Consider the following 27106-nt stretch of genomic DNA (forward strand, 5'->3'; position numbering starts at 1 on the left):
TTTGAAAATAAATTAAATATATAGTTTTACAAACAAAACAAAAATTGAAAAATAGTTACTACTGATGAAATACATATATGAACTTAGTGGTATTTTTTCGAGTTCTAAAAATGTTTAAATCATAATTTCATATTATGTTCTAAATAAATTAGAAATGACATTCTAGGAAGTCTACGAAGTAGAAAATGAAATCCACATTTTTCATTGAATCTACCATGTTTAGAATACGTGATCTACGTAAATAGTAGTACTCTAAAAAATATTTAAAATACACATTTTGCGCTTAACTTATCGCTCTAAAATATGTAGAATGCGGAAACATATTAATAAATCTAAAACCTACAGAAATCGAAATCTATACATGACAATAAATCCAAAAACCTCTAGAAACCGATTTTTACAGATTTAATGTAAATCTAAAACCTATAGAAATTGAAATCTACACATTACTATAAATCTAAAAACTTGTAGACACCGAGTTCTACAGATTTACTGTATTCTACGGATAAAAATAATCAGTTCTGAAAAATATGGGAATAAAATATTTTAAAATATTCAGTTTCCTTTTTTTTGAAAAAAACAAATTTTCAGAAAATATCCAGTTTCCTTTGGATTTGAGGATTTTTAATGTTTACTTTTATTTTAATTATTTTAATTATTTATTATATTTTAATATTTAACAAGTATTTTGTTAATTGTAATTTCGAGTTTATAATTGAAGTTAAGGGTATTATTGCCATTTTGAAAAAAAGTTAGGCTAATGAAGCATAAAGTATATGAGATTAATCTAATGGAACATAATTATTATTTTTGGCCTAAAAAACAATTTTCCCAGTACCCTTCTTAGGCCTAACCCTTCTAGTATCTTAAAAGATCAAAGACAGCTCTGAAGACTGAAGCTCGAAAGGTCAACAATTTTGGCGTACGTCTCTCTCATTCATGCTGATAATTCCATGATTTGAATCAGCTTCAGAGAAACTTCTTCGAGACTTATCAACGTTATTCAGCTTTACCATCGTTCCTATTCGTATCCATTACATGTTTCCTCAGGCAGCTTCACCGATTCCACCTGCTCTTTATTGTTTCTGTCTTTCTCCGTTGTACCAATTTATTTGGTTCAGTTAACAATAAATCAAACCCCAGAAAAAAAATCTCTTGAGATATCCAAGAAATAAATTATGAACACTCGAGCAATCATCGGATTCTCAAAGCCCACATTTTATCAGGTGCTACTCTGCATCATCTCTTTGTTGTACTACCTTCCTTGTGCTTCAAGTCAGGAAGAACTTGGGTGGTGTGGAGAGTTGTTTCAGTGTGGGAACATAACCGCTGGTTTTCCCTTCTGGGGTGGGAAACGTCCTGATCATTGCGGTCATACATGGCTGGAGCTTCACTGCAATAACAACAACAGTACATCTTTAATCATCTCAGACCAAGAGTACTCTGTTCTCGATGTTAATCAAACATCTTACAGTCTAACACTTGCCAGGACAGACCTGCTAGGCCCTTTTTGCTCCGCTATGTTTAATACCACTACCTTGCCTCCCGATATCGTTGAGCTCTCACCAACCTTTAAGAACCTCACAGTTTCTTACCTCTGCGATCCTTATCCTTCATCCAATTTTACATGTCATGATAAGGGTATTGTGATTGGGACAGTGTCTCAAGACTCTCGACAGTCTTATTACTGTAATGATAGTTTCATAGTGAATGTTCCAATGAGTTTCTTTCCAGAAGAGAGAGAGTTCAATTTGAATCAGTTGGAAAGGGTTTTAAGAGAAGGGTTCGAGGTGAAAGTGGAGATCGATGAGATAACTTGTCAAGAATGTTCGTCCTCTGGTGGAATATGCAGCTTTAATGGTACCACACAAGTTTGCTGCAAGAGAAACTCACCCTCAGGAGTCTTCTGCGAACCAAAACGTCAACCAAGTTGTAAGTAGCATTTCATATGTATCTGATTTTCCTATTGACCTTTATGGAAAAAAAACATTAGAACAACATGCAATGTCCTAACTGATCTGAGAATAGAATTAGATCTAATGATTCAAAGAATACCCAAAAATTAAGGGTGGGCAAAAAAACCGAACCGAGTCAAACCAAACCGAAATCGATCGAAGCCAAACCAAAATTTATTATCAAATAGTTTGGTTTAAGATTTTCTCAACCGAACCAACCAAACCGAGTTAAAATGAACCAAAAAACAAATGTGTTTTTGCATTAAACATATTAACAATATACAATATACTAAAATCCTAATACTAAAGACAATATTAACTTTATTTTGTTTATTTAAAAAAAAAATATTTACTTTAATTAATTTTGGTTTGATTGTGTTCTCATAAACTTTTTATGGTTTTCTATGGTTTTTTGTTTCAGTTTTATATTAGATTTAATTTACATAGTTTATTTCTAAGATGTATTATTAACAACGTTTTTTAACTTTCTATTTACTTTATTTAACTTTAATTTGATTGTGTTCTTATAAAAAAAATTTGTGTGTTTTAAAGGTTTATTTTAAGTTTTATATTAGATTTAGTTTAGAGAATTTGTACTCCATGTACAAGAATACGTTGCATATTTGCAACCATGGAAAGTACAATTATTGGATAAATTTTGGACAAAAACGCCCCTACTAATAGAACTGAAACCCATGTTCGGCGCATAACGCGTTCCGGGCCTAGCGAGTTGAAAAAAATCAGAGATTAATCGTGAATTAATTTTAAGGGTATATATATATATACACACTAGTATCCGTTAGAGAAAGTAGTTATTGTAGTGTAGTCTAGTGGTTAGTTTGCTTGTCCATTTTTCGAGGTTGCGGGTTTGAACTGCTAATTCATTGCTTTGCTTCATTTTTTCCATTTTTGTCTTTAGTGAGTATTACAAGAATACCCTCTTCTTCATCTTCTCCAATTTCGACCTGGAAACCCTAAATTTCGAATCTCACCATTTTTTTCACGATTCACCGCGATTTCAACAACTTTTCATATGATTTTGTTAACGGGATTTCAACCATAACTATGATTATAACTTGAAAATGTTCTTAAATATTTTATTTCTTTTTGAAAAATCCGAGTTTTAGGGCGAATTGGTTCAATCCGCCACGGTGCACAGCCGAGTGACGTTTAAGCGCCGATTAAACGGCCGATTTGTCCGGGTTTTAGAACAGGGACTGAAACCTATCAAAACTTGTCAGATTAATTTAAATAAAAAAAAAATTACAATTTAACATATTAGATACAATGTATTTACATAAGTAACATAGTATAAGGCCCAGAATTAATCATTACTCTTTTGTTCTCTCTCTCCATATTCATTTGTATACCTAATATTTCATCTCCTTCTTCTTTATCTACATGATGAATCTACACAATTCGATGTTTAAAACATATATATGATATATTGACCAAAGTTTAAAACATTAATATGATATATCAAATAAAACGGTTATGATCATATGATAATTAGCTAGCTAACATAAGTTATTAATATAGTTAAGTATCCATGGTAATATATGTTTTGAATTTATTGTTCATGCTTTTATTTTGAGTAGGTTTAGCTAGCTAACAGTTTTGTTTTCATTTGCAGAAGGTGAAGCCCATCTACTATATATTGTTGATCTTGCAAACTATGCTTCAAATTAAATATATTGATAGCCAATCACTGATCAAAAAAACAAATAACAATGTTGATTTATGGATAACAAATATACGTTAGTTACCATATTGGATATGAACAATCTAATTAATGAAACATATATGTTATATCATTCAAATTTAAAGAAGTATTGACCGTCCAATATATATGTTAACTGGATATTATTTCTTTTATCTTTCTAACGATTGTCGTGATTTATTGTTTAGAGTTTACATTGCTCTAGGATTAGGTTTTATAATTTAATATTTAAGGTTTATTGTTTGATATAGGGTTGAGGTTCACCCTTTGGAGCATGGTTTATCTTAGGGTTTAGAGTTTAGTATTTATCCTTTGGGATGTTTATCATATGGATTTGAATTTAGTGTTTATCTTTGGGTTTAGGGTTTAATATTTATCATTTGGGTTTAATGTTTATCATATGGGTTTGAGTTTAGTGTTTATCTTTGGGTTTAAGGTTTAGTATTTATCCTTGGGAGTATGATTTATCTTTGGGTTTAGGGTTTAGTGTTTATTTTCTGGGTTTAATATTTATCATATGAGTTTGAGTTTAGGTTTTATCCATTGAGTTTGGCGTTTAGCTTTTGTATATACGAAAAACCCCGGAAAATTGTTTTTGGATAAATTGTTGCATTTAACCGCTATTTACAACTAATATAAGAATTAGTTGTTCTTATAAAGTCTTATCCAGCTAACAATCATTTCAACTGCATGTTAGAGAGTTAAGATTATGTTCAACTGTATTTTTACCTCAACGCTATAAACCTTAAGCTCTAAACACTAAATACAATGAATAAAATTAAATACTAAACTCAAACTCACAACTCTAAACATAACGGATAAACCAAACACTCTAACCAAAAATCTTAAACCCAAAGGATAAATATTAAACCCAATAGTAAAATCTAAATCCAAACCCATAGGATAAACGTTAAAACCTAAACCTCAAACCTAAGGGATGACCCTAAACCCAAATGATAAACTCTAAAGCCTAAACCCAAATAATATCAGTTATCCGGATATCGTTATTGTTAGTTGATTTTTCTATCAGTGGATGGCTATAACTATAGTGATAACCGATCACTGATCGGAAAATCCAATTAACAATATTGATTTCCGAATAACAAGTATACATTATTTAACTTATTAGATATGAACAATCTGATTAATGAAACATATGTGTTATATCATTAAAATTTAAAGCATTATTGGCTGTCCAATATATATGTTACTAGATACTATTTTCTTTCTTTTATCCCTATAACAATTCTCGTAATTTATTGTTTAAGATTTACATTACTCCAAGATTAGGTTTTATAATTCGATGTTCAAGGATTATCCTCCAGATATATGGTTAAGGTTCACCCTATGGAGTAGATTTGATCTTTGGGTTTAGGATTTAGTTTTTATCATTTGGGTCTAATGTTTATCATATGGGCTTGGGTTTAGAGTTTATCCTTTGGGTTTAATCGTTTATCTTTTGAGTTAATGGTTTATCCTTTAGGTTTAGGGTTTATCATTTGGGTTTTCCTTTGGATATATGAAAAAACCCGGAAGAAGACTTAACCAAAATTTTAACTCTTAACTTAAAGGAAAAATCATAAACTCTTAACCTTGAATCCTAAACCAAAAGGATAAATATTAGGCCAAATGGTAAAATATAAACCAAACCCATAGGATAAACACTAAAAACAAAACCACAAACCTAAAGGATAATCCTGACCTAAATGATTAATCCTAAATCCTAAAGCTTAAACCCAAATAATACATGTTATCCAGAAATCATTATTGTTAGTTGATTTTTCTATCAGTGGTCGAGTATATTATAGATCCCAAACCAAATATTATATATATAACACAATATTGCTCTCCAACATATAATTGAAAATGAATGTTAGCCGGTTAAAGGTTTCTAAACTCAACTTCGTTACTATATTATTCGCTTTAAGTGAACTAACTAACATCACATTATCTATTCAATATGATTAAGAAAAAAGTATGTGTTATATCATTAAAATTTAAAGAACTATTGGCATATTATTTCTTTTATCTCTTTAACGATTGTCGTGATTTATTGTTTAAGATTAACATTACTCTAGGATTAGATTTTACAATTCGATGTTTAAGGTTTATCCTTTGGTTATGATTAAGGTTCACCCTTTTTAGAAATTTTTATCTTTGAGTTTAGGGTTTAGTGTTTATCCTTTGGATTAGTGTTTATCCTTTGGATTTAGTGTTTATCATATGGGTTTGGGTCCAGAGTTTATTTTTTGGGTTTATGGTTTATCCTTTAGATTTAGGGTTTACCTTTTGGGTTTAGGATTTATCCTTTAGATATATGAAAAACCTAGAAGAAAACTTAGGATAACTTCTGGCATTATGAATTAACTGTCATTGCAACTAATATTAAGATTAGTTGTTCTTAAAAAATTTTATCCAGCTAACAACATTTCATTTGCATGTTGGAGAGCTAATATTATGTTTAACTTTATTCTTACCTCGACATTATAAACCTTAAGCCTTAAATGTTAAACCCAAAAAAAAACATAAATCATAAACCCAAACTCTTACCTTTAATTTAAACTCAGAGGATAAACCCTAAATTCTAACCTTAAATCCTAAATCCAAAGGATAAGTATTAAGCCTAATAGTAAATTCTAAATCCAAACCCATAGGGTAAACGATAAAAACAAAACCTCAAACCTATAGAATAATTTTAAACCCAAATGATAAACCCTAAAGTATAAACCTAAATAATACCAGTTATCTGGATATTATTATCGTTAGTTGGGTTTTCTATCAGTGGTCGGGTTTATAGATCCCAAACTAAAAATTATACCTGTAACACAATATTAGCTCTCCAACATATAATTGAAATGGATGTTAGCTGGTTAAAGGTTTCTACACCCAATTGTGTTACGTTTATTTTTCGCTTTAAGTGAACCAACTAAACTCACATTATCTACTCAAATGATCTTTGGATTGAGATCTATAGTGATAACCGATCATTGATCGAAAAACCCAACTAACAATATTGGTTTCCGGATAACAAGTATATATTAATTAACTTATAAGATATGAACAATGTGATTAATGAAACGTATGTGTTTATATCATTCAAATTTAAAGCAATATTGATTGTCTAATATATATGTTAACTGGATATTATTTCTGTTATCCATCTAACGATTGTCGTGATTTATTGTTTAGGATCTACATTACTCTAATATTAGGTTTTACAAATATGGCATTTGTTTGGTAAAGATAAGCGTGTAACACATGAAGTAACCAGCTATGAGATGTTTTAACCTTGAACGATATATAATAATTTCGACTCAGTTATGATTTTGTATTAAAATCACTCATTTTTTTCTTCAAATTAAAATTTAGAAACATTTGAAACTTACATTTGAGAAAAGAAATAGACAAAGAAAACTGTAGAAAAAGGCAAGAAAAGAGAGAAAAAATATATATTTTTTAATAAATTTTGTGTTTGGTCATAAACCTAATATACATATACACTAATTATATATGGCTTACAAAATATCAAACAAATTATATTAGGTTGTCATAAGCGCTTAGCCCCTAGGTCTACCTTATCTATTTAGAGTAAATTAGCTCAACAAAAAGGGTTATCTAAGTCATTTTACACTCATTTTTCCACTTTTCAATGCAACTTTCCATCCTTGCAAATATGTAACTTATTTGTATATATTGAACTAATTGACTCTTTAGTTTAGAGAATTTATTTTTTCGTAGTCACCAACATGTGATTTTATGACCATGTGTTTATATTTTAAAACATGATTTTTTTTTAAAAACTAAACTAAGGGAACCTTATTAAACCGAATCGAAATACAAACCAAGCTGAGTACAAGCTGAATTGAAATCGGTTCAAACCAAACTAATTATGGTTTACTTCAGTTGGAAAAAAATTCTAAAACTAGATTAGTCAAACCGAACTGATAAAATAACTGTAATGCCCACCTACCAAAACTAGGGTTTAAGAATACTCTTCTCAATTCTTAATCAAAAGTTTTTGGTTTGGAAATATTCTTTCTGGTGCTATGAAGTTCGTTTAGAAATATCTTTCTTGCTAGGTGTTTTGCCCGCGATGCGGGCTTAAACATTTTCATAATTTTTGAAAAGTTCTTTGTACATTATATTCATTATACTAAAATAAATCTAAAAATAACTTTATATTATATTTTTAATATAATCAAAAAAAATTATTTGATTAATATTTAATTATGTAATTTGTGTTTTTAACTTTTTATTAAAATATTTTTTCAGATAACAATACAATATATATATATATATATATATATATATATATATATATATATATATATATATATAAATTATCTCTTTTGTTTAAAATTATATTTTTATATTTTGGATAATTCAATATTCTATTTTTAATTATATAATTAAAAATTTTATTTTATTAATATTTAGTGATATAATTCATGTTTTTAACTTTTTACTAAAAGACTTTTTTCATATAACAATACAATATATAATGAAATTATCTTTTTTTTTTAAATTATATTTTCAGATTTTGGATAATTCTAACTATTATTAATTTTAATCAATTATCTAATCAAATAAATTAAAATTTCGTTTTTTTTTAATTTAGTTATACATTTTATTTGATTAATATTTAGTTATATAATTCATGTTTTTAACTCTTTACTAAAAGACTTTTTCAAATAACAATACAATATATACATAAATTATCTCTCTTTTTAAATTATATTTTCAGATTTTGGATAATTCTTACTATTATTAATTTTAATCAATTATCTAATCAAATAAATTAAAATTTCATTTTTATTTTTTTAATTTAGTTATATATTTTATTCATTAAGGGTATAAAAGTTATTAACCACTCTAACTTTTAACGTGGGAGCTCGATTCCAAAAATTTACTTCGCAAATAATAGTATAGATTAATTAAATCATAAATTAAATACAATCTAGGCATAAGAAGCATAGATTCAAACTAATTAAGATAAAAATCTAACTAAAAAAAAATGAAAAACATAATATTTTGAATATATCCAAATATTTTCACTGCATCACTAATTAAAATATGTTTTCGTAGCTGCTGAGCTTCACGACCGCTGTAGTACCCCGTTTATCTGTGGATATCACAGTGGTCTCTTGTACCCTTTCTGGATTCCTGGAAGAGAAGAATGTGGCCACCCTGACTTCAAGCTCACCTGTATCGGAGGATTGGCAGAGGTTAATATCGCGTCCGTGAAGTTCAGAATCTTAGAAGCAAACTACACCACTCGTATCATAAGACTTGCCAGATCTGATCTTAACGGCCACCTTTGCCCCCAAAATCCTTCACATGCGCCATTGGACCAAACTTTCTCTCTATTTTCTCCTGACACCGAGCTGCTAACACTTTACTATGGCTGCGGAGACTTTACATTCTTAACGCCTGCTTACCATCCTGCTTACATCAGAGACCTTGGTTGTGATCATGATGATGAAATCGTAGGAAGTTACTTTGTGACGAGAAACCTCTCATCCCATGTACTTGACGGAGTTAGAGACCTTTTAAGGGTCCTAGGGGTATGGTGCGCAAACGTCAGTGTTCCTGCCTCCGGACCTGCTTTAAAAATACTACAGAAATTTCAGACTTCAGATAATCTCAAGAAGGTGGTTCAAGAGGGTGTCGAGCTTGGAGTTGACCAAGAATGTTACATGTGCATCGACTCTGGGGGTGCTTGTGGATATAACCAAACCACAAGAGGGTTCGTCTGTTACTGTAACAATGGACCTCATAGCTATATTTGCAGTTCCGGAAAGAGGAATCATGGTAAACTGTTGTTTTCTCTCGAGCTAATTCCATATTGTAATTTTCTCCATGCTGACAAATTTTACTTGTTACATGGCTTACAGGTACTATTACAAAAATTCTAATAGGTTGGTTTTATGTCTATTTCAAATTGTTTTTGATCTCCCTAGGAAAATAAAAAGTTTATAAATCTATCCCTTTCTATATTTGTCCAGGTCTGAGTGTACTAGTAGCGGGTGTTCTTGTGCTCTTGCTAATACTCATACCAATTCTCCGAAAGAGAAAAGCATCACATGACAACAGAAAACAGAATCTAAACACCCTTATTCCACTGAAACACTACAGTTACGCACAAGTCAAACGAATAACAAACTCATTTGCGGAAGTGGTTGGGGAAGGAGGGTTTGGAACGGTCTATAGAGGAACTCTTTCTGATGGTAGTATGGTTGCGGTGAAGGTTTTGAAAGATACTAAGTGTAATGGTGAAGACTTCATTAACGAAGTTGTGAGCATTAGCAGAACTTCTCATGTTAACATTGTGTCTCTGCTTGGATTCTGCTCCGAAGGTTCCAAGAGAGCAATTGTTTATGAACTTTTGGAAAATGGGTCGCTTGATAGGTTCATCTCAACCAACAACTCAATGGGCATGGATTGGATGGCAATGCATGGAATCGCGCTAGGTGTTGCTCGTGGTCTAGAGTACTTGCACTATGGCTGCAAAACAAGGATTGTGCATTTCGATATTAAACCTCAGAACGTATTGCTGGATGAGGATCTTTGTCCCAAAGTTTCTGATTTTGGACTTGCTAAACTATGCAAGAAGAAAGAGAGCACCATGTCACTACTAGACATGAGAGGGACGATAGGCTACATCGCACCAGAGATGATCTCTAGAGTTTATGGGAGTGTTTCCCACAAGTCGGATGTATACAGCTATGGAATGTTAGTCCTCGAAATGATAGGAGCAAGGAACAAAACATCCGCAGAAAACTATGCATCGGACACAAGCTCGATGTACTTTCCAGAATGGATCTACAAGGATCTTGAGAAGGGAGACGATGAAAGGCTTGTTGGTAATGGAATCAGCAACGACGAAGAGGAGATAGCAAAGAAGATGACATTGGTGGGTTTGTGGTGTATTCAGTCTTCTCCATCAGACCGCCCACCGATGAACAGAGTTGTGGAGATGATGGAAGGAAATCTTGATTCTCTTGAAGTCCCACCTAAGCCTGTTTGGCAAATTCCTACAGTGCCTCTTCCTGAAACTTCTTGGATTTCAGAGGAGAGCTCAAGCATCACTAATTGAAAACCAGAACAAACAAAATGCTTCCAGTGAGTTGCAAGCAAACCAAAGAGATTATAACTAGTAACTTTATATCACTTTTAGACAGTAGTTCTATGGTCTCTACCATTCTAAAGTCGTTAGCAAACTCTTCTATAAGTTAGCTATGGATCAGACTCTTCATCACATACTATTCTCAGGGCCGGCTTGGTATATAGAGCTGTCAGTTTATCTAGTATTATGGGTCATTTTCACGCCAATCATAGTATTAGTCGAAAGCATATTATAAACACATGTCAAAGTCATTCCATTAAAGCTATTAGAAGTTAAAAATCCCAAATAATCACTTTATTTTTGTTTTTTCATGTTTTATGAATGTTATTTTATGGACTTCTTTTGTGATTCATATTTTCAGTGTTATCTATTGGATTTGTCCTATCTCCAACAAAACACTACATTTGGTATAATTTCATCTCCAACAAGACACCAAAGTTGACATCATCCCACTAAATTTGGTGTAATGTGAATTAGTGTAATACTATTCATCACACCAAATCTTTAAAATGCATATTTTATAATGTTTCATTTAATAATATAGTTTTTTAATAATATAGTTTAATTACTATCAAATTTGTAATTAAACATTAATATATTGTATTATTTGTATTTTAAATTTATTTTCAAAAACCAAAAGTTTATTCTTTTGTTTCTATTTTCAAAATAAACTTCTAAATGACTATTATCACTTATCACTTACAAATAATAAAAATACAAATAATAGTCTACATGTGATAAAATAATTATTTATCAATTATACATAATAAAAATATAAAACTAAAAATTAAAAAATCAAAATAATATATAATATGATTTTTGGTGTAAAATTTGATGTCATTGTTGGAGATGACAAAAAAATAATGACACCTAAATACCAAATTTAGTGTAATTTCAACACCAAATTTGGTGTCATTGTTGGAGAGCCATTTGACCAGTTGACCGAAGAGATTATCATAAATTCGTCAAATATGTATATCTTTGAATTGCATTTGCCAATAGCATAATTAATGTCTTTCATACGAGTTCTTCTATTTTCATTTTTCCATGATCATATCCTTTGTATATTAACTTTCTCTTAAATGACGTGAGTATTTAACCGAATGAGTAACGCAATTGAAAAGTAAATAATAATCGCTTGACGAATTAATAACCGAGGATCCTTTTGGGTCCCACTCACCCAAAAACTAAGACCGTTACAAAAGTCAAAAACGATAAAGGGTAAAAGCGTCCACACAACAAAATATTTTAAGAGTCTCATCTCTTTCAATCAGACCGTTACGAACAAAAAGAAGAAGAGCAGTGAAGCTTTGCGAGAAGACGACACAGCGCGAAAAAAACAAAAACCTCGAATCCAGATTTTGATCCATCCATAATGTTGGAGGATACGATCTCAAACCCTAGTATGGAACCTCTGTTATTCTCCGTCGATCCAATGTCTCTCTTACTTTCTCAAAACAATCTCTGCGAATTCGAGAGAGGACCCAGATACAGAGAATACGCGACACTGCGAGAGTCAAAGCTTCGGCTTAAGCGAGAGTACGAGAAGATACTCAAGGAAGAGGAAGAGAGGTTCTTCCGCGGAGACAAGAAACAAACGAGAGTCGGCTTTACAAGACAAGATGAAATCAAAGTTTCGCCGGAGAAGAAGAAGAGATTTGGGTTTAACTGTGTTCCGGCGAACGCTAATCCGCGTCGAATGTCGTCGTCTTCGTTGGCTCAATCGGTTCCTGATTTCTCCGCCGTGATCCGCAAGGAAAATCGCCGTCCGGTTAACTCGAACTTGCTCCCGCGGAGGACGGATCTCACTCCGCCGCCGCCGTCTAAGAGCAGAACAGCCTCTGGAACGGTTTCTTCCGTAAGAGGAAGTATATCTGCTAGTGCGGGAGAGAAGAAAAGCAAAGGGATCAATGCCACCGTTGAAGATCTTAAGAAAATTTCCACCGCCGCAGCTTCAGCCATTAATGGCGGTGGAAGGAAGTCACTCGGCGGCGGAGGAGGAGGAGGGAGGAGGAAATCAGTTAGCGGTGGTGGTGGTGGTCGGACTATTCTAGGTTACAGACAAACTTAATGTCCCAATCGAACACGATTTGATTTGTTTTTAGGTTTTGATTGATAAAGATTGAATTTGTTTTTATTATGATTTGGTTTGTTGAGTGATAGCTAGATTTAACAATAAGCATTGATCATATGATTCAAATGGTTTAATAGTGTGAATTACACAAATACTAAAGTAGATCCATAGCTAACTCTTCAACCAAACACATAACGATCTCATAAGCAATCTTTGTTCCAACTCCAAACAAATGTGTTTCAAGATCCATCCATTTCTCCATCTCACTACTGACAACTTCGTCCATCTCAACACGTGCCAGTGCTGCCCACTTTGGAACTTCCCCAAGAACACCTTGAATCAACTCTGATGCTTCAGCACTCGAAGGCTTTAATCCGCAGGAAGTGTTTTTTTCTTCCAAGTGTTCGATCATTGCATCAACAAGGAACCCTCCGGTTATTCCAGGGAGATTAAGGAGATTATCGGAACGAGCTGCGTAGATCATAAGTTCGTCGAAGAGTTCTTGCCCGATGAGGTAGTTGTCGTGGGGAGCCAATAGCTCGGTGTGGATTATGACTTCTCTTGCGTTGGTGAATCTCTGCCGCGTTAATATGAGACCTGTGTTGCTTAAGCTTCGCAGGACGTTGGAGACATGGCTGACCAGACTGGTGATTGTTTGATAGTTACCACCACTTGTCGAGTTCTTGAACAAAGTCGCGGAGTCTTCAAGAACGTCCCAGTCGGGGTCTACTGACTCTAGAGGCAGCCTCATCTGTCCTGGAACTACAAACCACAACGGCAGTTTCAAGTTTCAGATAGTTTTCTTTTACAGAAATTAAATTACTGTATGAATAGATCTTTATGTAACCTGAGACATTGTCGAAGCTATTTGAAAAGCAACTCTCGTTAGAGAAAGATGCATCAAGTACGGAGCCAGGGCTTGTGTAATCACTGTTTGCATTACCAATGGAACTCCACATCTCTGTTTTGCCTTTCCTCTGCAAGAATCAAGAAAGCAGAATGAATCAAAAATGAGAAATGCTAAAACATTCTTGCAGATTATATATAAATATACCCGAGTAGCTGTATTAACGTCCAGGGTATAAGAAGACTGCTCGCGTGCTAGTGAAGAAAGCAACTCATGGAGGATCAAAGAGGCCGGTTTACTGGGCAATGCATCTTCTTCTTGAGAAGTGATTTCTTCCAACTTCTGCTGAATCAAACCCACAGTACCGGCATCAACTTGTATTCTTCTCTGACCCATCTGATTTGGAACACATGGCGGTCTTTTTCTCTCTTTAGTCTCTCTGCAGCCTTGGCTATAACTTCTATGAGGAGAACCAAGTTTCAATGGTGAAAATGCTGTTTCATTACTACAATCCCAAGAGCGTTTACCATCTCCTCGTCTTGACACTGGACTACTCATAGAGCTACTTGCACAAGCTAGCCTTCTCTTCCGTGCACAAGTGTTTAGACCTGATCTATTAGAAGACTCCTCCCTGCTACTTGAACCTCTACTGATGGCAATAAAGTCCTTCTCTTTACAGTTGGATGCATTTGCAGGTGAAGACGAACCTCTGCTTCTCTGTAAGGTGTAAGACTGAGGAAACATTCTGTCGCCTGGCATTGATATTTCATCCTTCACATGCTTCCCATTGAAGTCAAACCGAGCACGGTGAAGAGCCTTCCTCTCCATTTGATCTATACAGCCTCTGCCTTTACCAGAAACAGACACAGATGGTTCTTGATTTCTCCAATGCACACTTCTTTTACTCCTCTCAAAGGGAGTTGATTCAGAAACACAAACCATGCTCTTTCCACTTTCTTCACTTACCGAACTAGAACCATGAACATCAACAAAGCTACCACAGGCTTTACAAGAAGCAACACTAGTGTTATAATCAGGTGAAACAGCAGGCTCTTTCCCAACACTTCCACACCGTATAGTCCTCGAAGAACTTGGATAAGCAATAGCGTTGTATTTCAAATTTCTCTTCCCCGGTTCAAGAATCCTAGCAGCAGCGTTGATCAACCTAGAGTTACGTCTCTGAAGCCTCGGGCTTTTAACAGGAGAAGCCAGATTCTGATGCTGGTGATGATGTTTCCTTACTCGGGTCAAAACGTTCTTGATCTGCATGGCGTCTGATCCAAACTTCTTCACCATAACACGCCTATCACACACACCTGTTATTGTTCTCTGCATCTTCTCTGGCCTAGACTTATCCAAACCACTATCTTCCTCGTCAGACAAAAGGCATTTATCCTTGTCCTGATTCATCAAATGTGATGACTTCTTCTTCTTCTTGTGGTTAGATGGTATTGATTCAAGTCCCATCAAACGTGCTACCAAGCTAGGAGGTCTCATCTCATGCTTTTTAAACTCCACAACTTCACCTCGGTTCGGGAAACTTCCTCTGTTCTCATCATCAATCTTCAAAACAAAAGAGACATATAACTCAAACTCAAACTAAACATTTAAACTTTTAACTATAAAAAGGGTGAAATAATCACCAGGTTAAGCTTAGATTTTAGCAGTTTATCATTCCCACCAAACCTCTTAGAAGCTTGTTTCCCTGAGGAAAAAAAAAACGAAACAAGAATCTCTTTTTTTCATTTTCAGACACAACCGGGTAGATAATAAACTGAGACACTAACCAGGAAGAAGAGATTTGCGAGAAAAGAGCTTCTTTTTGGAGAAGCGTCGATTCCAATCGAAGAGCTGGAAGAAAACGCCGACGCAACCGCTGAGTCTGCTTGGCCGTTTCTCAGTTATGGCCCCACACGGCGCCACCGTCTCCTGTAACTCACCCGTCATTACCACCAAACCCTAACGACCGACACAAAAGCTCAGAGAGAAGGAAACACCACACAGATAAATGTCTCGCATTCCAATAACTTCACCGGAGAATAACAATCATTCTCTGGTGAAAGAATATCTTGACAGAATCTGAGCTCAAAGCTTAAGATAAAAGACTTCTTTTAATTATAAAAAGATTATCAGCTTTTTTTCTGAAACTTTGGAGCTCGTGAGGAGGAGGAGGAGGAAGAAGAAGAATCTCTTTAGGAAAAGCAGAGAAGAAGAGTGTACATTAGAGCAAAATATCGACAAGTTACGAGAAAGGGGAAAGAAAGGAGACAGATGGAAATCAGCAAAGCGACGATTTGTACAGTGGAAGAAGAAGAAGAAACACACTCTCATTTATTTTTATTTTATTACAAAAAAGAAACTGAGCTTTAAAAAAAAGTGTTTTGTCAAAAAATGGGACTCAACTCAACGGGTAATATTCGCAGTCGAGTTAAAAAGGTGAAAGGAGACAAAAGCTAAACGATAGTGACGAAGTGACTGAAAGAGAGATGAGAGAGTTAAAAATCCTTTTACTGTGTGATTCTCTCTGCTGTCACTGGCGGTGAAAGGGGCTCGAGAGAGATTGTTTTACACCCCTTTTTTTTCTTTCTTTTACTTGCAGAAGTCGAGATGAGAGAGAGAGCATGCGTACGAAAGGTTAAGTAGCTGATGATAGAAGTAGACTAGAGTAAGATATGAAAAAAATGAAATAATTAAGTGTAATTTTAAGGATTCCTAATTTTAATCGTTTGGTAATATAAATATATATAATTAAAAGAGTGGTGAAGGTGTATGATCGAATAAGTTTTTTGTTTAAGCGCAAATTGTGGTTGTGACTTGTGAGAATCGAAGAGCATAACAGTAAGTTTACAGGCTCGAGGTTTCTGTTTCTCGTTTCTGACGAATCCAGTTTCCTCCGTAGTCCATTTCTCACTTCCAACTCTTGCATCGGTTTCTGTTCCAAATACAAACACTAACCAATAATTTTTTGAGAATTCGGCAAAAAAAAACCTCAACTTTGCACGAATTGCCAAAAGAAACATGAACTTTTAGGCTGACCAAAAAAACACCAAACTTTCATTGACTTTAAAATTAATTAACAACTAGATAGTGACCCGCCCTCGAGAGGGCGGCTATATTTTTTGTTTTTAAATTATTGCTTAATATAATTTATATGTTTGTGTGTTTGTATAATCATATTTTTGTATGATATGAATTTGATAGAATAGATAATTTTTGTAAGTATATTAAATAAATCAAGTTTCATAAGTATGTAATTGTGTCTTTCCTTGTATCATATATGTATTTTTTTGTAATCATATTTGTGTTTTTATCTATGATCATATTTGCGTAATTTAAAAAAAAAGATTAGTAAAGTATTTTGATAATTATATTGAATTTATTATATTGTTAAAATATTAATTTGTGCCATAGATTCTTACCCGCCCTTTCAAGAAAAGGGCGGGTATATCTTTTGTTTAAAAATTTATTTTGAAAATTTTTATTTTTATATTTGTGTTCTTAGGTTTTAATTATATTAAACATGTTAATGTTTAAATAAAATCAAAGAGAATAATAAAGTCCCTAAAATAAAGAAAATACATAGTTGGACATAACATTTATCCCTTTGAAATGGCGGGTCAAAATCTAGTTATAATTTAAATTTAGAAAAAAGTTATTTTATAAATTAAAATTTTATTTTATAAATTATATTCATATGAATATATAGGGTTAGAGTTTGTTTTGAGAATTGGAGCCAAATATATTTACTGATTTCATTAGTATTATATATTTATTGATTTCAGTAGTATTATATCCTGAAATTTGATTTCAGTAGTATTAACAAAATACATTCTGATATTAAAAGTTTTAAAATTTTAATACGAAAAACCATGTGGGTTAATGGATCATGCACTGTTTAGATGGCTAATGGGCTCATTCCCATTTTATGATAGTAAAGGCACCTGAGAGAGACCACGTGACATCTTCTTCTTTATGTTAAACCTAATTTTGTCTCGTATTTTTTACAGTCGACATTCTGGTTTTTGTTAACATTATGAAACTTCTCAAATATATAGGTTTTTTAATCGTATAAACTTGTTAATCTTGCCATCTTTACAGAAAATCGAGATCCCAACTTTTACCAAATTAGGTGGCCGGCTAACTCAGTTACTCAGGCGATTTAGAGGAGATAGAATACCACCGATCAAGCATGTACGCCACACGGTCACCTTCCATGGACAAAAAAATCGATTTTACTAAATTGTTTTTTTGGTAATTTTTTAATAGGAGATGCAAAAGAACGTGGTGGTGTTTAAAAAAGAAAATTGAACGTGGCAGTTTTTAAATTAATCAGATACAATTATATAAAGATAATAATAAGTGGTCTCTTGGATAAAAGAAATAGATAGTTGGATATAACTTTTTATTAATGGGTCACACTGCTGTTTTAATAGAATAAATGTTTTCGCTGACTTGCCAATTTGGCACGCCATCAACAAATTTAACAAAAACATTTGACGTCATTTATTGTTGGCATTAAATAAAACGACGTCGTTTTCAAATGAGATGAAACGACGTCGTTTTCAAAAAAAATATGGTTTAGAATCACCAAAATTATATTGTCATCTGGCTTCTTTTTTTTTCCAAATCACCAAAGATCACCACAGTCAAATACACACCAGCGTGGTTAGCAATTACATACAGCCAAAAAGAATGTAAGATCAATATGTTCATCACTGCTTAAACCTAAGCTATTGCATCTAGGGGTGAACACAAGCGGAGTACTTGGTATTTTCGGTATACTTAGTACTCGGCTTGGTTCGTAGGAAAATTAAAATTTTGGACTTGTACTTGGTTTGTTAAAAATGAGTACTAATAGTTTCAAGTACTTGTGAAAAATTGATGGATTTGGTAGTTACTTCCCTTGTTTTATTACTTGTTACTTGTAAATTATTTATAAATTATTTGATAATTATTGGTAAATTATTTGATAATTAGTTGAAATTTAAAAGTAAATAAATTTATTATATATAAATAATATGTCTTTGTTTTTATTTTGTCATTGTTTTTCCTGGTTTTTAGTCATTCGTAAATAGATTAAATTAAAAAAAAAATTCCAAAATTCTTATATAAATATGTAATTTATGTTTGATTCACTTATAAAAATTGAAATATAAACGAGTTGTTTTACTATAATTTAGGAAAATGTATATTTGTTCAACTAAAAAATGAATAATAAACCAAATAATTAATTTTATTTTATGATTTTGTATTTGTATGTATTCACAAGTATTTTAAATAGACTACTTGATACACATCTTGGTCAAAACAAGTATTCGACTTTAAAGATCAAGTACCAACCAACCAAGTAGTGAACATAGGCAAGTAACAAGTAATTGTAGCCACTCATAAAATACTTAAATTTTAATTAACTAATGAAATATATACTAAATATTTAATAAACCAAATAATATATAACAAATAACTGAATAAGTAAAGGATAATAAATAATAAACCAAGTAATAAACCAAGTAACAAACCAAGTAGCTAAAAATTAAAATGAACTTGATACTTGACTTGTACTTGCAAGAAATAAAATCCGCTTACTTGTTACTCAACTTGATTTGAGCAAGTACTTGTTTTTTTCAAACCAAACCGAGTCAAGTAGCGAGTACAAACCGTGTATCAAGCATTTGTGCCCAGCTCTAATTGCATCTACTACCAACCATTTTTTTGTACCAATGAAAAACAGGAAAGGCAAACAAAGAAATCTCAAACAGGTGGGGCATCAAAGGAATTTTCACACATTAAAGAAAAAGGACATTTTAACTCCACATTTGAGATTGTATAAGGGTGACCAATTTCTCCAAAATTCATTATAAATAGTAAACAAAAATTGTTTTTTTTATATATAAAATGCGTAGGGGGTAGATGCCCCACCCTTGTCGGTTGTACATCCACCACTGAATATATACAGAGCCGGTCTTGACAATTATAGGGTTAGAAGCAGTATATAAAAATGTGGCCTATACATATTAACTGATTTTAATTATTTTAAAAATTACTGGTATCGAACCGTCGACCTACTATCAGTGTAACGACCACGGTACCACTAATGCTACTGAGACATGTTTGTCAAAGTGTGGCCGGTAAAATACATAATTTTCTGGCGGCTGGAAGCACATCCTTCTCTCGCTTTCGTTAAAGGCCGGCTCTGAATATACATACAGTAAAAAAAAAAGAATATACATACAGTCAATATAAACAATATTTGTTTAGCTATAAATTGTTAATAACATAACTGTTTGACACACCAAAGTCAAGACAATTTCTAAAGGAAACCAAAAGAAGTTGTTTCGAATTTGTCATAATGGGAAAATTACTGACGCAAATCATTAAAGAAATTGTATAAGGGTGACCAATTTCTCCAAAATTCATTATAAATAGTAAACAAAAATTGTTTTTTTTTATATATAAAATGCGTAGGGGGTAGATGCCCCACCCTTGTCGGTTGTACATCCACCACTGAATATATACAGAGCCGGTCTTGACAATTATAGGGTTAGAAGCAGTATATAAAAATGTGGCTTATACATATTAACTGATTTTAATTATTTTAAAAATTACTGGTATCGAACCGTCGACCTACTATCAGTGTAACGACCACGGTACCACTAATGCTACTTAGACATGTTTGTCAAAGTGTGGCCGGTAAAATACATAATCTTCTGGCGGCTGGAAGCACATCCTTCTCTCGCTTTCGTTAAAGGCCGGCTCTGAATATACATACAGTAAAAAAAAAAGAATATACATACAGTCAATATAAACAATATTTGTTTAGCTATAAATTGTTAATAACATAACTGTTTGACACACCAAAGTCAAGACAATTTCTAAAGGAAACCAAAAGAAGTTGTTTCGAATTTGTCATAATGGGAAAATTACTGACGCAAATCATTAAAGAAATTGTATAAGGGTGACCAATTTCTCCAAAATTCATTATAAATAGTAAACAAAAATTGTTTTTTTTATATATAAAATGCGTAGGGGGTAGATGCCCCACCCTTGTCGGTTGTACATCCACCACTGAATATATACAGAGCCGGTCTTGACAATTATAGGGTTAGAAGCAGTATATAAAAATGTGGCCTATACATATTAACTGATTTTAATTATTTTAAAAATTACTGGTATCGAACCGTCGACCTACTATCAGTGTAACGACCACGGTACCACTAATGCTACTGAGACATGTTTGTCAAAGTGTGGCCGGTAAAATACATAATTTTCTGGCGGCTGGAAGCACATCCTTCTCTCGCTTTCGTTAAAGGCCGGCTCTGAATATACATACAGTAAAAAAAAAAGAATATACATACAGTCAATATAAACAATATTTGTTTAGCTATAAATTGTTAATAACATAACTGTTTGACACACCAAAGTCAAGACAATTTCTAAAGGAAACCAAAAGAAGTTGTTTCGAATTTGTCATAATGGGAAAATTACTGACGCAAATCATTAAAGAAATTGTATAAGGGTGACCAATTTCTCCAAAATTCATTATAAATAGTAAACAAAAATTGTTTTTTTTTATATATAAAATGCGTAGGGGGTAGATGCCCCACCCTTGTCGGTTGTACATCCACCACTGAATATATACAGAGCCGGTCTTGACAATTATAGGGTTAGAAGCAGTATATAAAAATGTGGCTTATACATATTAACTGATTTTAATTATTTTAAAAATTACTGGTATCGAACCGTCGACCTACTATCAGTGTAACGACCACGGTACCACTAATGCTACTGAGACATGTTTGTCAAAGTGTGGCCGGTAAAATACATAATCTTCTGGCGGCTGGAAGCACATCCTTCTCTCGCTTTCGTTAAAGGCCGGCTCTGAATATACATACAGTAAAAAAAAAAGAATATACATACAGTCAATATAAACAATATTTGTTTAGCTATAAATTGTTAATAACATAACTGTTTGACACACCAAAGTCAAGACAATTTCTAAAGGAAACCAAAAGAAGTTGTTTCGAATTTGTCATAATGGGAAAATTACTGACGCAAATCATTAAAGAAATTGTATAAGGGTGACCAATTTCTCCAAATTTCATTATAAATAGTAAACAAAAATTGTTTTTTTTATATATAAAATGCGTAGGGGGTAGATGCCCCACCCTTGTCGGTTGTACATCCACCACTGAATATATACAGAACCGGTCTTGACAATTATAGGGTTAGAAGCAGTATATAAAAATGTGGCCTATACATATTAACTGATTTTAATTATTTTAAAAATTACTGGTATCGAACCGTCGACCTACTATCAGTGTAACGACCACGGTACCACTAATGCTACTGAGACATGTTTGTCAAAGTGTGGCCGGTAAAATACATAATCTTCTGGCGGCTGGAAGCACATCCTTTTCTCGCTTTCGTTAAAGGCTGGTTCTGAATATTGATACACTAAAAATGAATCCTTGCTACTGTCAAGTTAACAGTGGTAATTATAGTATTTGAGATTCAATCCAGAGGACCAGTTTACTCTTTACTCTTATGAGTTTAAAATCAAGCTGAGAAACAAGTTGGTTTTGAGAATTAATTGCGACAAAAGTAACAAGAATGCCTAGGTAATTTGAATTCAATTTAAATGAAGCTAGCTTAGGGTCAATGATCGGATGTTAATTGCAGAACTGAACAACTATTCAAGTGCGATGAAATGCGGTCTAGAAATCAGATCACTCAGCTGGAACAACTCACTATCGTGATCTTGTTCCCTATGCGTGTCGGTCTTGAATCCTAAACTCTCGCTTGGAACAAGACGCGAAAGCAAGCTTTAGATGCGAGATCTGATTAGTTCACTTAATACCCTAATATCTACTCTCGCTGATTAGGGATACTAAGCTCATTCAATATAGGTCGACTCATCTCCTAACGGTTAGCTAGAGGATTAAATCATAGATCCAACATTAAGTGATCAGTTCAATGCAGGCAGTAAGATCAATATGAATGAAGATAGTTGAGATCACTTATTTGTGTTCAGTTCATGCGGCTAACACCCTACAACCCTAAGCAAGCTTAGCCTACTACTCAATCATAAAGCAGGATGACACAGACAAGATTTCTGAATAATATTGCATATAAAATAAGTAAGAAGACAAAGGGTTCAGGGTAATCTTCTCGTGAGAATGAGAGATGGAGCCTTCTCCCTTACAAGTTGCGTAGAATCCAAAAAGCAATCTAGGTTTCTTTGTAAAAACTAGTGTGTATTCTTAAGAAAACGATAGCCTCCCCTTTTTATAGGGGGGCGCTGGTGATAGGGGAATAAGAGAAAGAGAAAGTCGAAAACTAGGGCAAACTCCAGAATAGGAAGTTTCCTTAACGATCGGGAACAGTCTAATGCTTGATCTCTTCTGGAGCAACCCTTGGGTTGTTCTAAATGACTGTTCCATGTTGAATCCTTCAAAACAGCATCTGACTTCCTGAAACTCTCTCCTTTACTCTTTCACCTGTTCCCAACCTGGAATGATGTAAATTAAACACGAATTAGGACTGAAAATGAGCTCAAAGTGCACATGTATTGGTATTAAAAACACCACATATCAATTCCCCTAGACTTAGATCCTTGTTTGTCCTCGAACAAGACCAAGCCTCAAGAGCAGGGAGAAAGGTTTGAAGGAGCGGGAACTCGCTTTGTCTAAATAACCATGCCCTTACCACACATCTCTGAACCATACAAGCTGTAGAATCAGATCGCACACCCTTACCAGAACACCCCACGATTGCTGTTCGAAGATCAGCTCCGTACTCTATATCTCATACCTGAAAAGGTTGCACTATCGAGACAAAACTCCCTTAAGGATCATTTAAGAACAGCGTGAGCTTCTCATTACAAGCACTATTCAGGGTAGACGGGTTGATAAGGAATAGGCTGTTTTACGGTGGAGCTGAGAGTGTTTGGTGGTTACCGTGTTTGAGTGCATGCAGGATATCGCGCAAAATAGCAAGAGAGGACGGATCTGTTGAAGCCCACAACCCTTACTCATCTCTGCCTCACGGATTAGGTTGTTCTACAATGTGGATCAATCGTGCCACTGTTCTCCAGCTCTTGACTTCTTTTCATTCCTCCAAAATCTGCACCCACTTCTTGCTCACCCTTTTCCAGCAGCATGCATCTCGAATCTTCCCTCTCCATCATAAATAAATTAAAGCATTTTTTTTTTTTTTTTTTTGAATAGAGATGGAGAGAGGTATCGGGACGAATGATTTGCAGCCGCTGGGGGTCTATCCTCTGTTTCTCACGGGGTGCCATTGTTCCATGCGCTTTTGACTGTTCCTCTCTTTAAGGATTGATCTTGTCGACTGTTCTCATGCGCTTTTGACTGTTCCTTTCTTTTAGGATTGATCTTGTCGACTGCTCTGAGTGTCAGGCGTTAACGAGTAAGGGGTTGTGTCAATCCTATCCTCTCCGGCCTTTTTGCACATATCTGCACATATGACTTTGAAAAACAGAGTGCATGAGGGTGAAAATAAAGGCTTAGGTAGAAGGTTGGAACTAGCTAAAAATGAGCTAGCCGCTCAGGATCAGCAAGATTGGTAAAAAGAATAAGAAGTCCTGAGCGTTGGTCTCGTTTCCCTGATCTAGTGCCCATAACAAGAAGAATTTCAAGTCAAGATTAGGTTCAAGTTAGGAGGAGTTGAGTCTACCCAGTGTAACCTGATCGGATGAGAGCTTCTGGAGAGTCAAATGAGATGGGTCGAAGGGTGTTCCAGGTCCAAGTATGGGCTCTTTCATCACTGCTAAGGTCACTGGATAAGAATGTTAGAGCACGAGGTGGTTAAAAGAATATATCACAAGGTCCTCATTCCCACAAGAGTTTTAACTGACTCGATCCTAAACTGACTCGATAAAACATCCAAATGACGCAAGGACTGACTCAAAAACAAAGAAACAAAGAAATAGAGTTTCAGCACACAGTGCTTCCCCCAGACTTAATCGACACCATCCCTGGTGGAAATGAAGCTGAGGTCAGCCAAAAAGCAACACAGCATAAAACATTAAAAATAAAAAATAACAAGTTCAGATGGATAGAACAATGGATAGAGGATAGTCCTTGCGGACTCAGTCGGACTCGCCGCTCTCGGCTGGGTCAAGGGATCGCCTGTTGCGCGAGCGATGAACCTCTTCTGAAGAAGGACCAGTTCCCATGGGTTCCTTGCCGGGACGGTGAGATCTTGGTGGGCGATCTGTCGTGGACTGGCGCTGGTCGCTCCCTCCAATGCATCCCCCAGTGATGAGGTGGAGTATCCTCCGCATGAGGCTGTTGTTCTTTCGCTGCGAGTCCACCATCCAGCGTCTGTAAGCGTGATCATCGGTTACATCGGCGAGCTCTCCGAGGTCGTACGATGGGTCGGCTTCAGGGGTGATGTCCTCAACATCATCCATGTTTTCATCAGGGACCGCAGCACGTGGATCAGTGCAAAGGAGCTCGGGGGGAGGAAGAAACCGTATGTTCTCAAACACACTGAACCTGGTGATCTCGGGGTGAGGCAGTTTGGTGAATAGTTGAGTACCGGCTTTATCGAAAAAGCTGTAGGTGTCTTCATCTCGCATGATGTGGCACGCCATTAGGTACCTGATGTCGAGGTACTGGACCTCCTTGTTGACGCTGTATTTGGTGAGATCAATGCGGAAATGCTTGAAAAGCGGTGTGAGCAGGCTGCCGCTCCTGTCTTTCTTCTTCGAGCCGTGCATAAGGCACTGTCGCCGCTCGCATATCATGGTCATGAAGTTGAAACCGGGATTCGTCTTAACCTTTTGAATGGGAATTCCGGATCCAGAGGCGCGAATTTCATCCTCAATACCAGTGTACAGGGTTTGCAGCTCCCCGTTGGTGACCTTCGAGGTCAGATCCTTAGCGAACAGGAGGTTTGAGATGATCTTCGCGATGACACGAAGCGCGGGGTTCCGAATCTGCGACTGGTAGACCTTTCCGGCTGTGAAGTTCCCATTTGCAATGCAGTCCCAAAAGGCGTTAGAGGGAGAGAACTTTTTCGCCACCGCTACCCCCTTCGGTTCAGTGGCCATCTCATAGATTTCATTGAGCTTGTCGAGGGACAAGGAGCAGTACTCTCCATCTGCCATGAAAGAGAGCGAGCAGTTGGCGTAGGAGGGTGCGTCGGAATCCTCGTAGGTGATCGTGGCTGTGGCGAGCATCTGGCGAACAAGGTCTGGGTAGAGCTCGTGCGTTGTGTAGCACAGAGGAGCAATCCCTATGGCGTGCAGCGTCTCGAACACATCCTCGTCGATCCCAAGGTCAGCCAAAGTTTCCGCGTGGCAGAAACGAGTGGGTAACATGTCAACTCGGAGGAGGGCGTTGTAACGTGCTGCTGTCCCTTTATCCCACCCCTCGCAATTGAAGTCCAGGAGCAATGGGCTGTCGAGATCAATCAGTTCACCCTCTTGCTCACGGGGCCATGGGTAGGAGGCGGACGTTTGTTGCTGCACTGGCGGGGGTGGCGTGCTGCACATGGCTCTCGTTCGCTTGGCGGATTGCTTAGTTCTTGCCATCTACAAGGCAAACAAGATCAAGCATTAGTTCTATTATGTCACACAGAAGAAATGGAATCGAGGTATTCCCATCTCTCCTTGTGCGATCTGCAAACCGCTGTTCACTTCAACAAATTTCAACCAAATCAAACTCAAATCGCAATCGTGAAAATAGGAGAGTGTTCATATTCTAAATCAACCCTAACAGCACGAGGGGGGATCGAAATCAAGTGTTTAAACAAGAATCGATCTATGAAAGCAGTTAGAAATGAACTTGCAAACCGAGTTTGTTGCGATTTGGTTGGAATTGTCGGGTCTCTTACCTGTGGAAACTGGTGAAGTGATCTGCAAAAACAGAGAGAACTCGAGATTCCAAACGAATGAGAAGCAAAACCACTTAAAACGGTTGAGAATCAAAGATTTGGTGGTTTGTTTAGAGAAAATCGCAAGTGGGGGATCAGTGTACGGCGGACTGAAAGGGAAAGTGAAGGGTGAAGCCTTAAATAGGCAAAACCCTAACTATCCCGAAATTATCCTCTTTATATTTTTTTTTATTTTTTTATTTTTTTGGTCGGAACACTTACCTGGAACAGTCGATGGGTTGTTCTAGCAGAAGAACAGTCCGTTGGTTATTCTGAGTGAAGAGTCCGATTTTTACCTGCAAAATAAATTAGAAAAGGAAAAGAACAGACTATGTAGACAATGTATGTACTGACCAGTGGGTTGCCTCCCACCAAGCGCTTGTTTAAAGTCATTAGCTCGACTTGGATCAATCGATCAGGCTGATGGGGGCTCGCTTAGGGGAATCTCTTCTCCCTCTGCGATAGTGGAGTCAGCAAGGTAGTG

At 35.2% G+C, this 27106-nt stretch overlaps 4 protein-coding genes across 5 annotated transcripts; 2 read left to right on the plus strand and 2 right to left on the minus strand.

The window, feature by feature from the left end:
* Positions 1-304: 304 nt before the first annotated feature.
* LOC103852359 (LEAF RUST 10 DISEASE-RESISTANCE LOCUS RECEPTOR-LIKE PROTEIN KINASE-like 2.7) lies at positions 305-11106 on the plus strand. Its single transcript, XM_009129264.3, has 4 exons — positions 305-1932; positions 8761-9486; positions 9570-9593; positions 9681-11106. Exons 1-4 carry the CDS (start codon positions 1179-1181, stop codon positions 10769-10771), a joined length of 2595 nt encoding a protein of 864 aa, XP_009127512.1. The 5' UTR covers positions 305-1178; the 3' UTR covers positions 10772-11106.
* Positions 10798-12997, plus strand: LOC103852361. The gene has a single exon (XM_009129266.3). The coding sequence runs from the start codon at positions 12177-12179 to the stop codon at positions 12870-12872; it is 696 nt and encodes a 231-aa protein (XP_009127514.1). The 5' UTR covers positions 10798-12176; the 3' UTR covers positions 12873-12997.
* Positions 12959-19426, minus strand: LOC103852360. Its single transcript, XM_009129265.3, has 5 exons — positions 15510-19426; positions 15366-15427; positions 13930-15285; positions 13723-13852; positions 12959-13637 (listed from the first exon to the last, which is right to left on the minus strand). Exons 1-5 carry the CDS (start codon positions 15667-15669, stop codon positions 13030-13032), a joined length of 2316 nt encoding a protein of 771 aa, XP_009127513.1. The 5' UTR covers positions 15670-19426; the 3' UTR covers positions 12959-13029.
* Positions 19427-24369: 4943 nt separating this feature from the next.
* Positions 24370-26815, minus strand: LOC117131485. Of its 2 annotated transcripts, none has more exons than XM_033283602.1 (2): positions 26584-26815; positions 24370-26281 (listed from the first exon to the last, which is right to left on the minus strand). In XM_033283602.1, exon 2 carries the CDS (start codon positions 26279-26281, stop codon positions 24833-24835), a length of 1449 nt encoding a protein of 482 aa, XP_033139493.1. In that variant the 5' UTR covers positions 26584-26815; the 3' UTR covers positions 24370-24832. The 2 variants fall into 2 exon arrangements, with proteins under 2 accessions (XP_033139493.1, XP_033139491.1); XM_033283600.1 differs by having other exon boundaries at positions 26543-26773.
* Positions 26816-27106: the final 291 nt, after the last annotated feature.

This window comes from Brassica rapa, chromosome A02 (assembly GCF_000309985.2).
Source record: "Brassica rapa cultivar Chiifu-401-42 chromosome A02, CAAS_Brap_v3.01, whole genome shotgun sequence".
Lineage (NCBI taxonomy): Eukaryota > Viridiplantae > Streptophyta > Magnoliopsida > Brassicales > Brassicaceae > Brassica > Brassica rapa.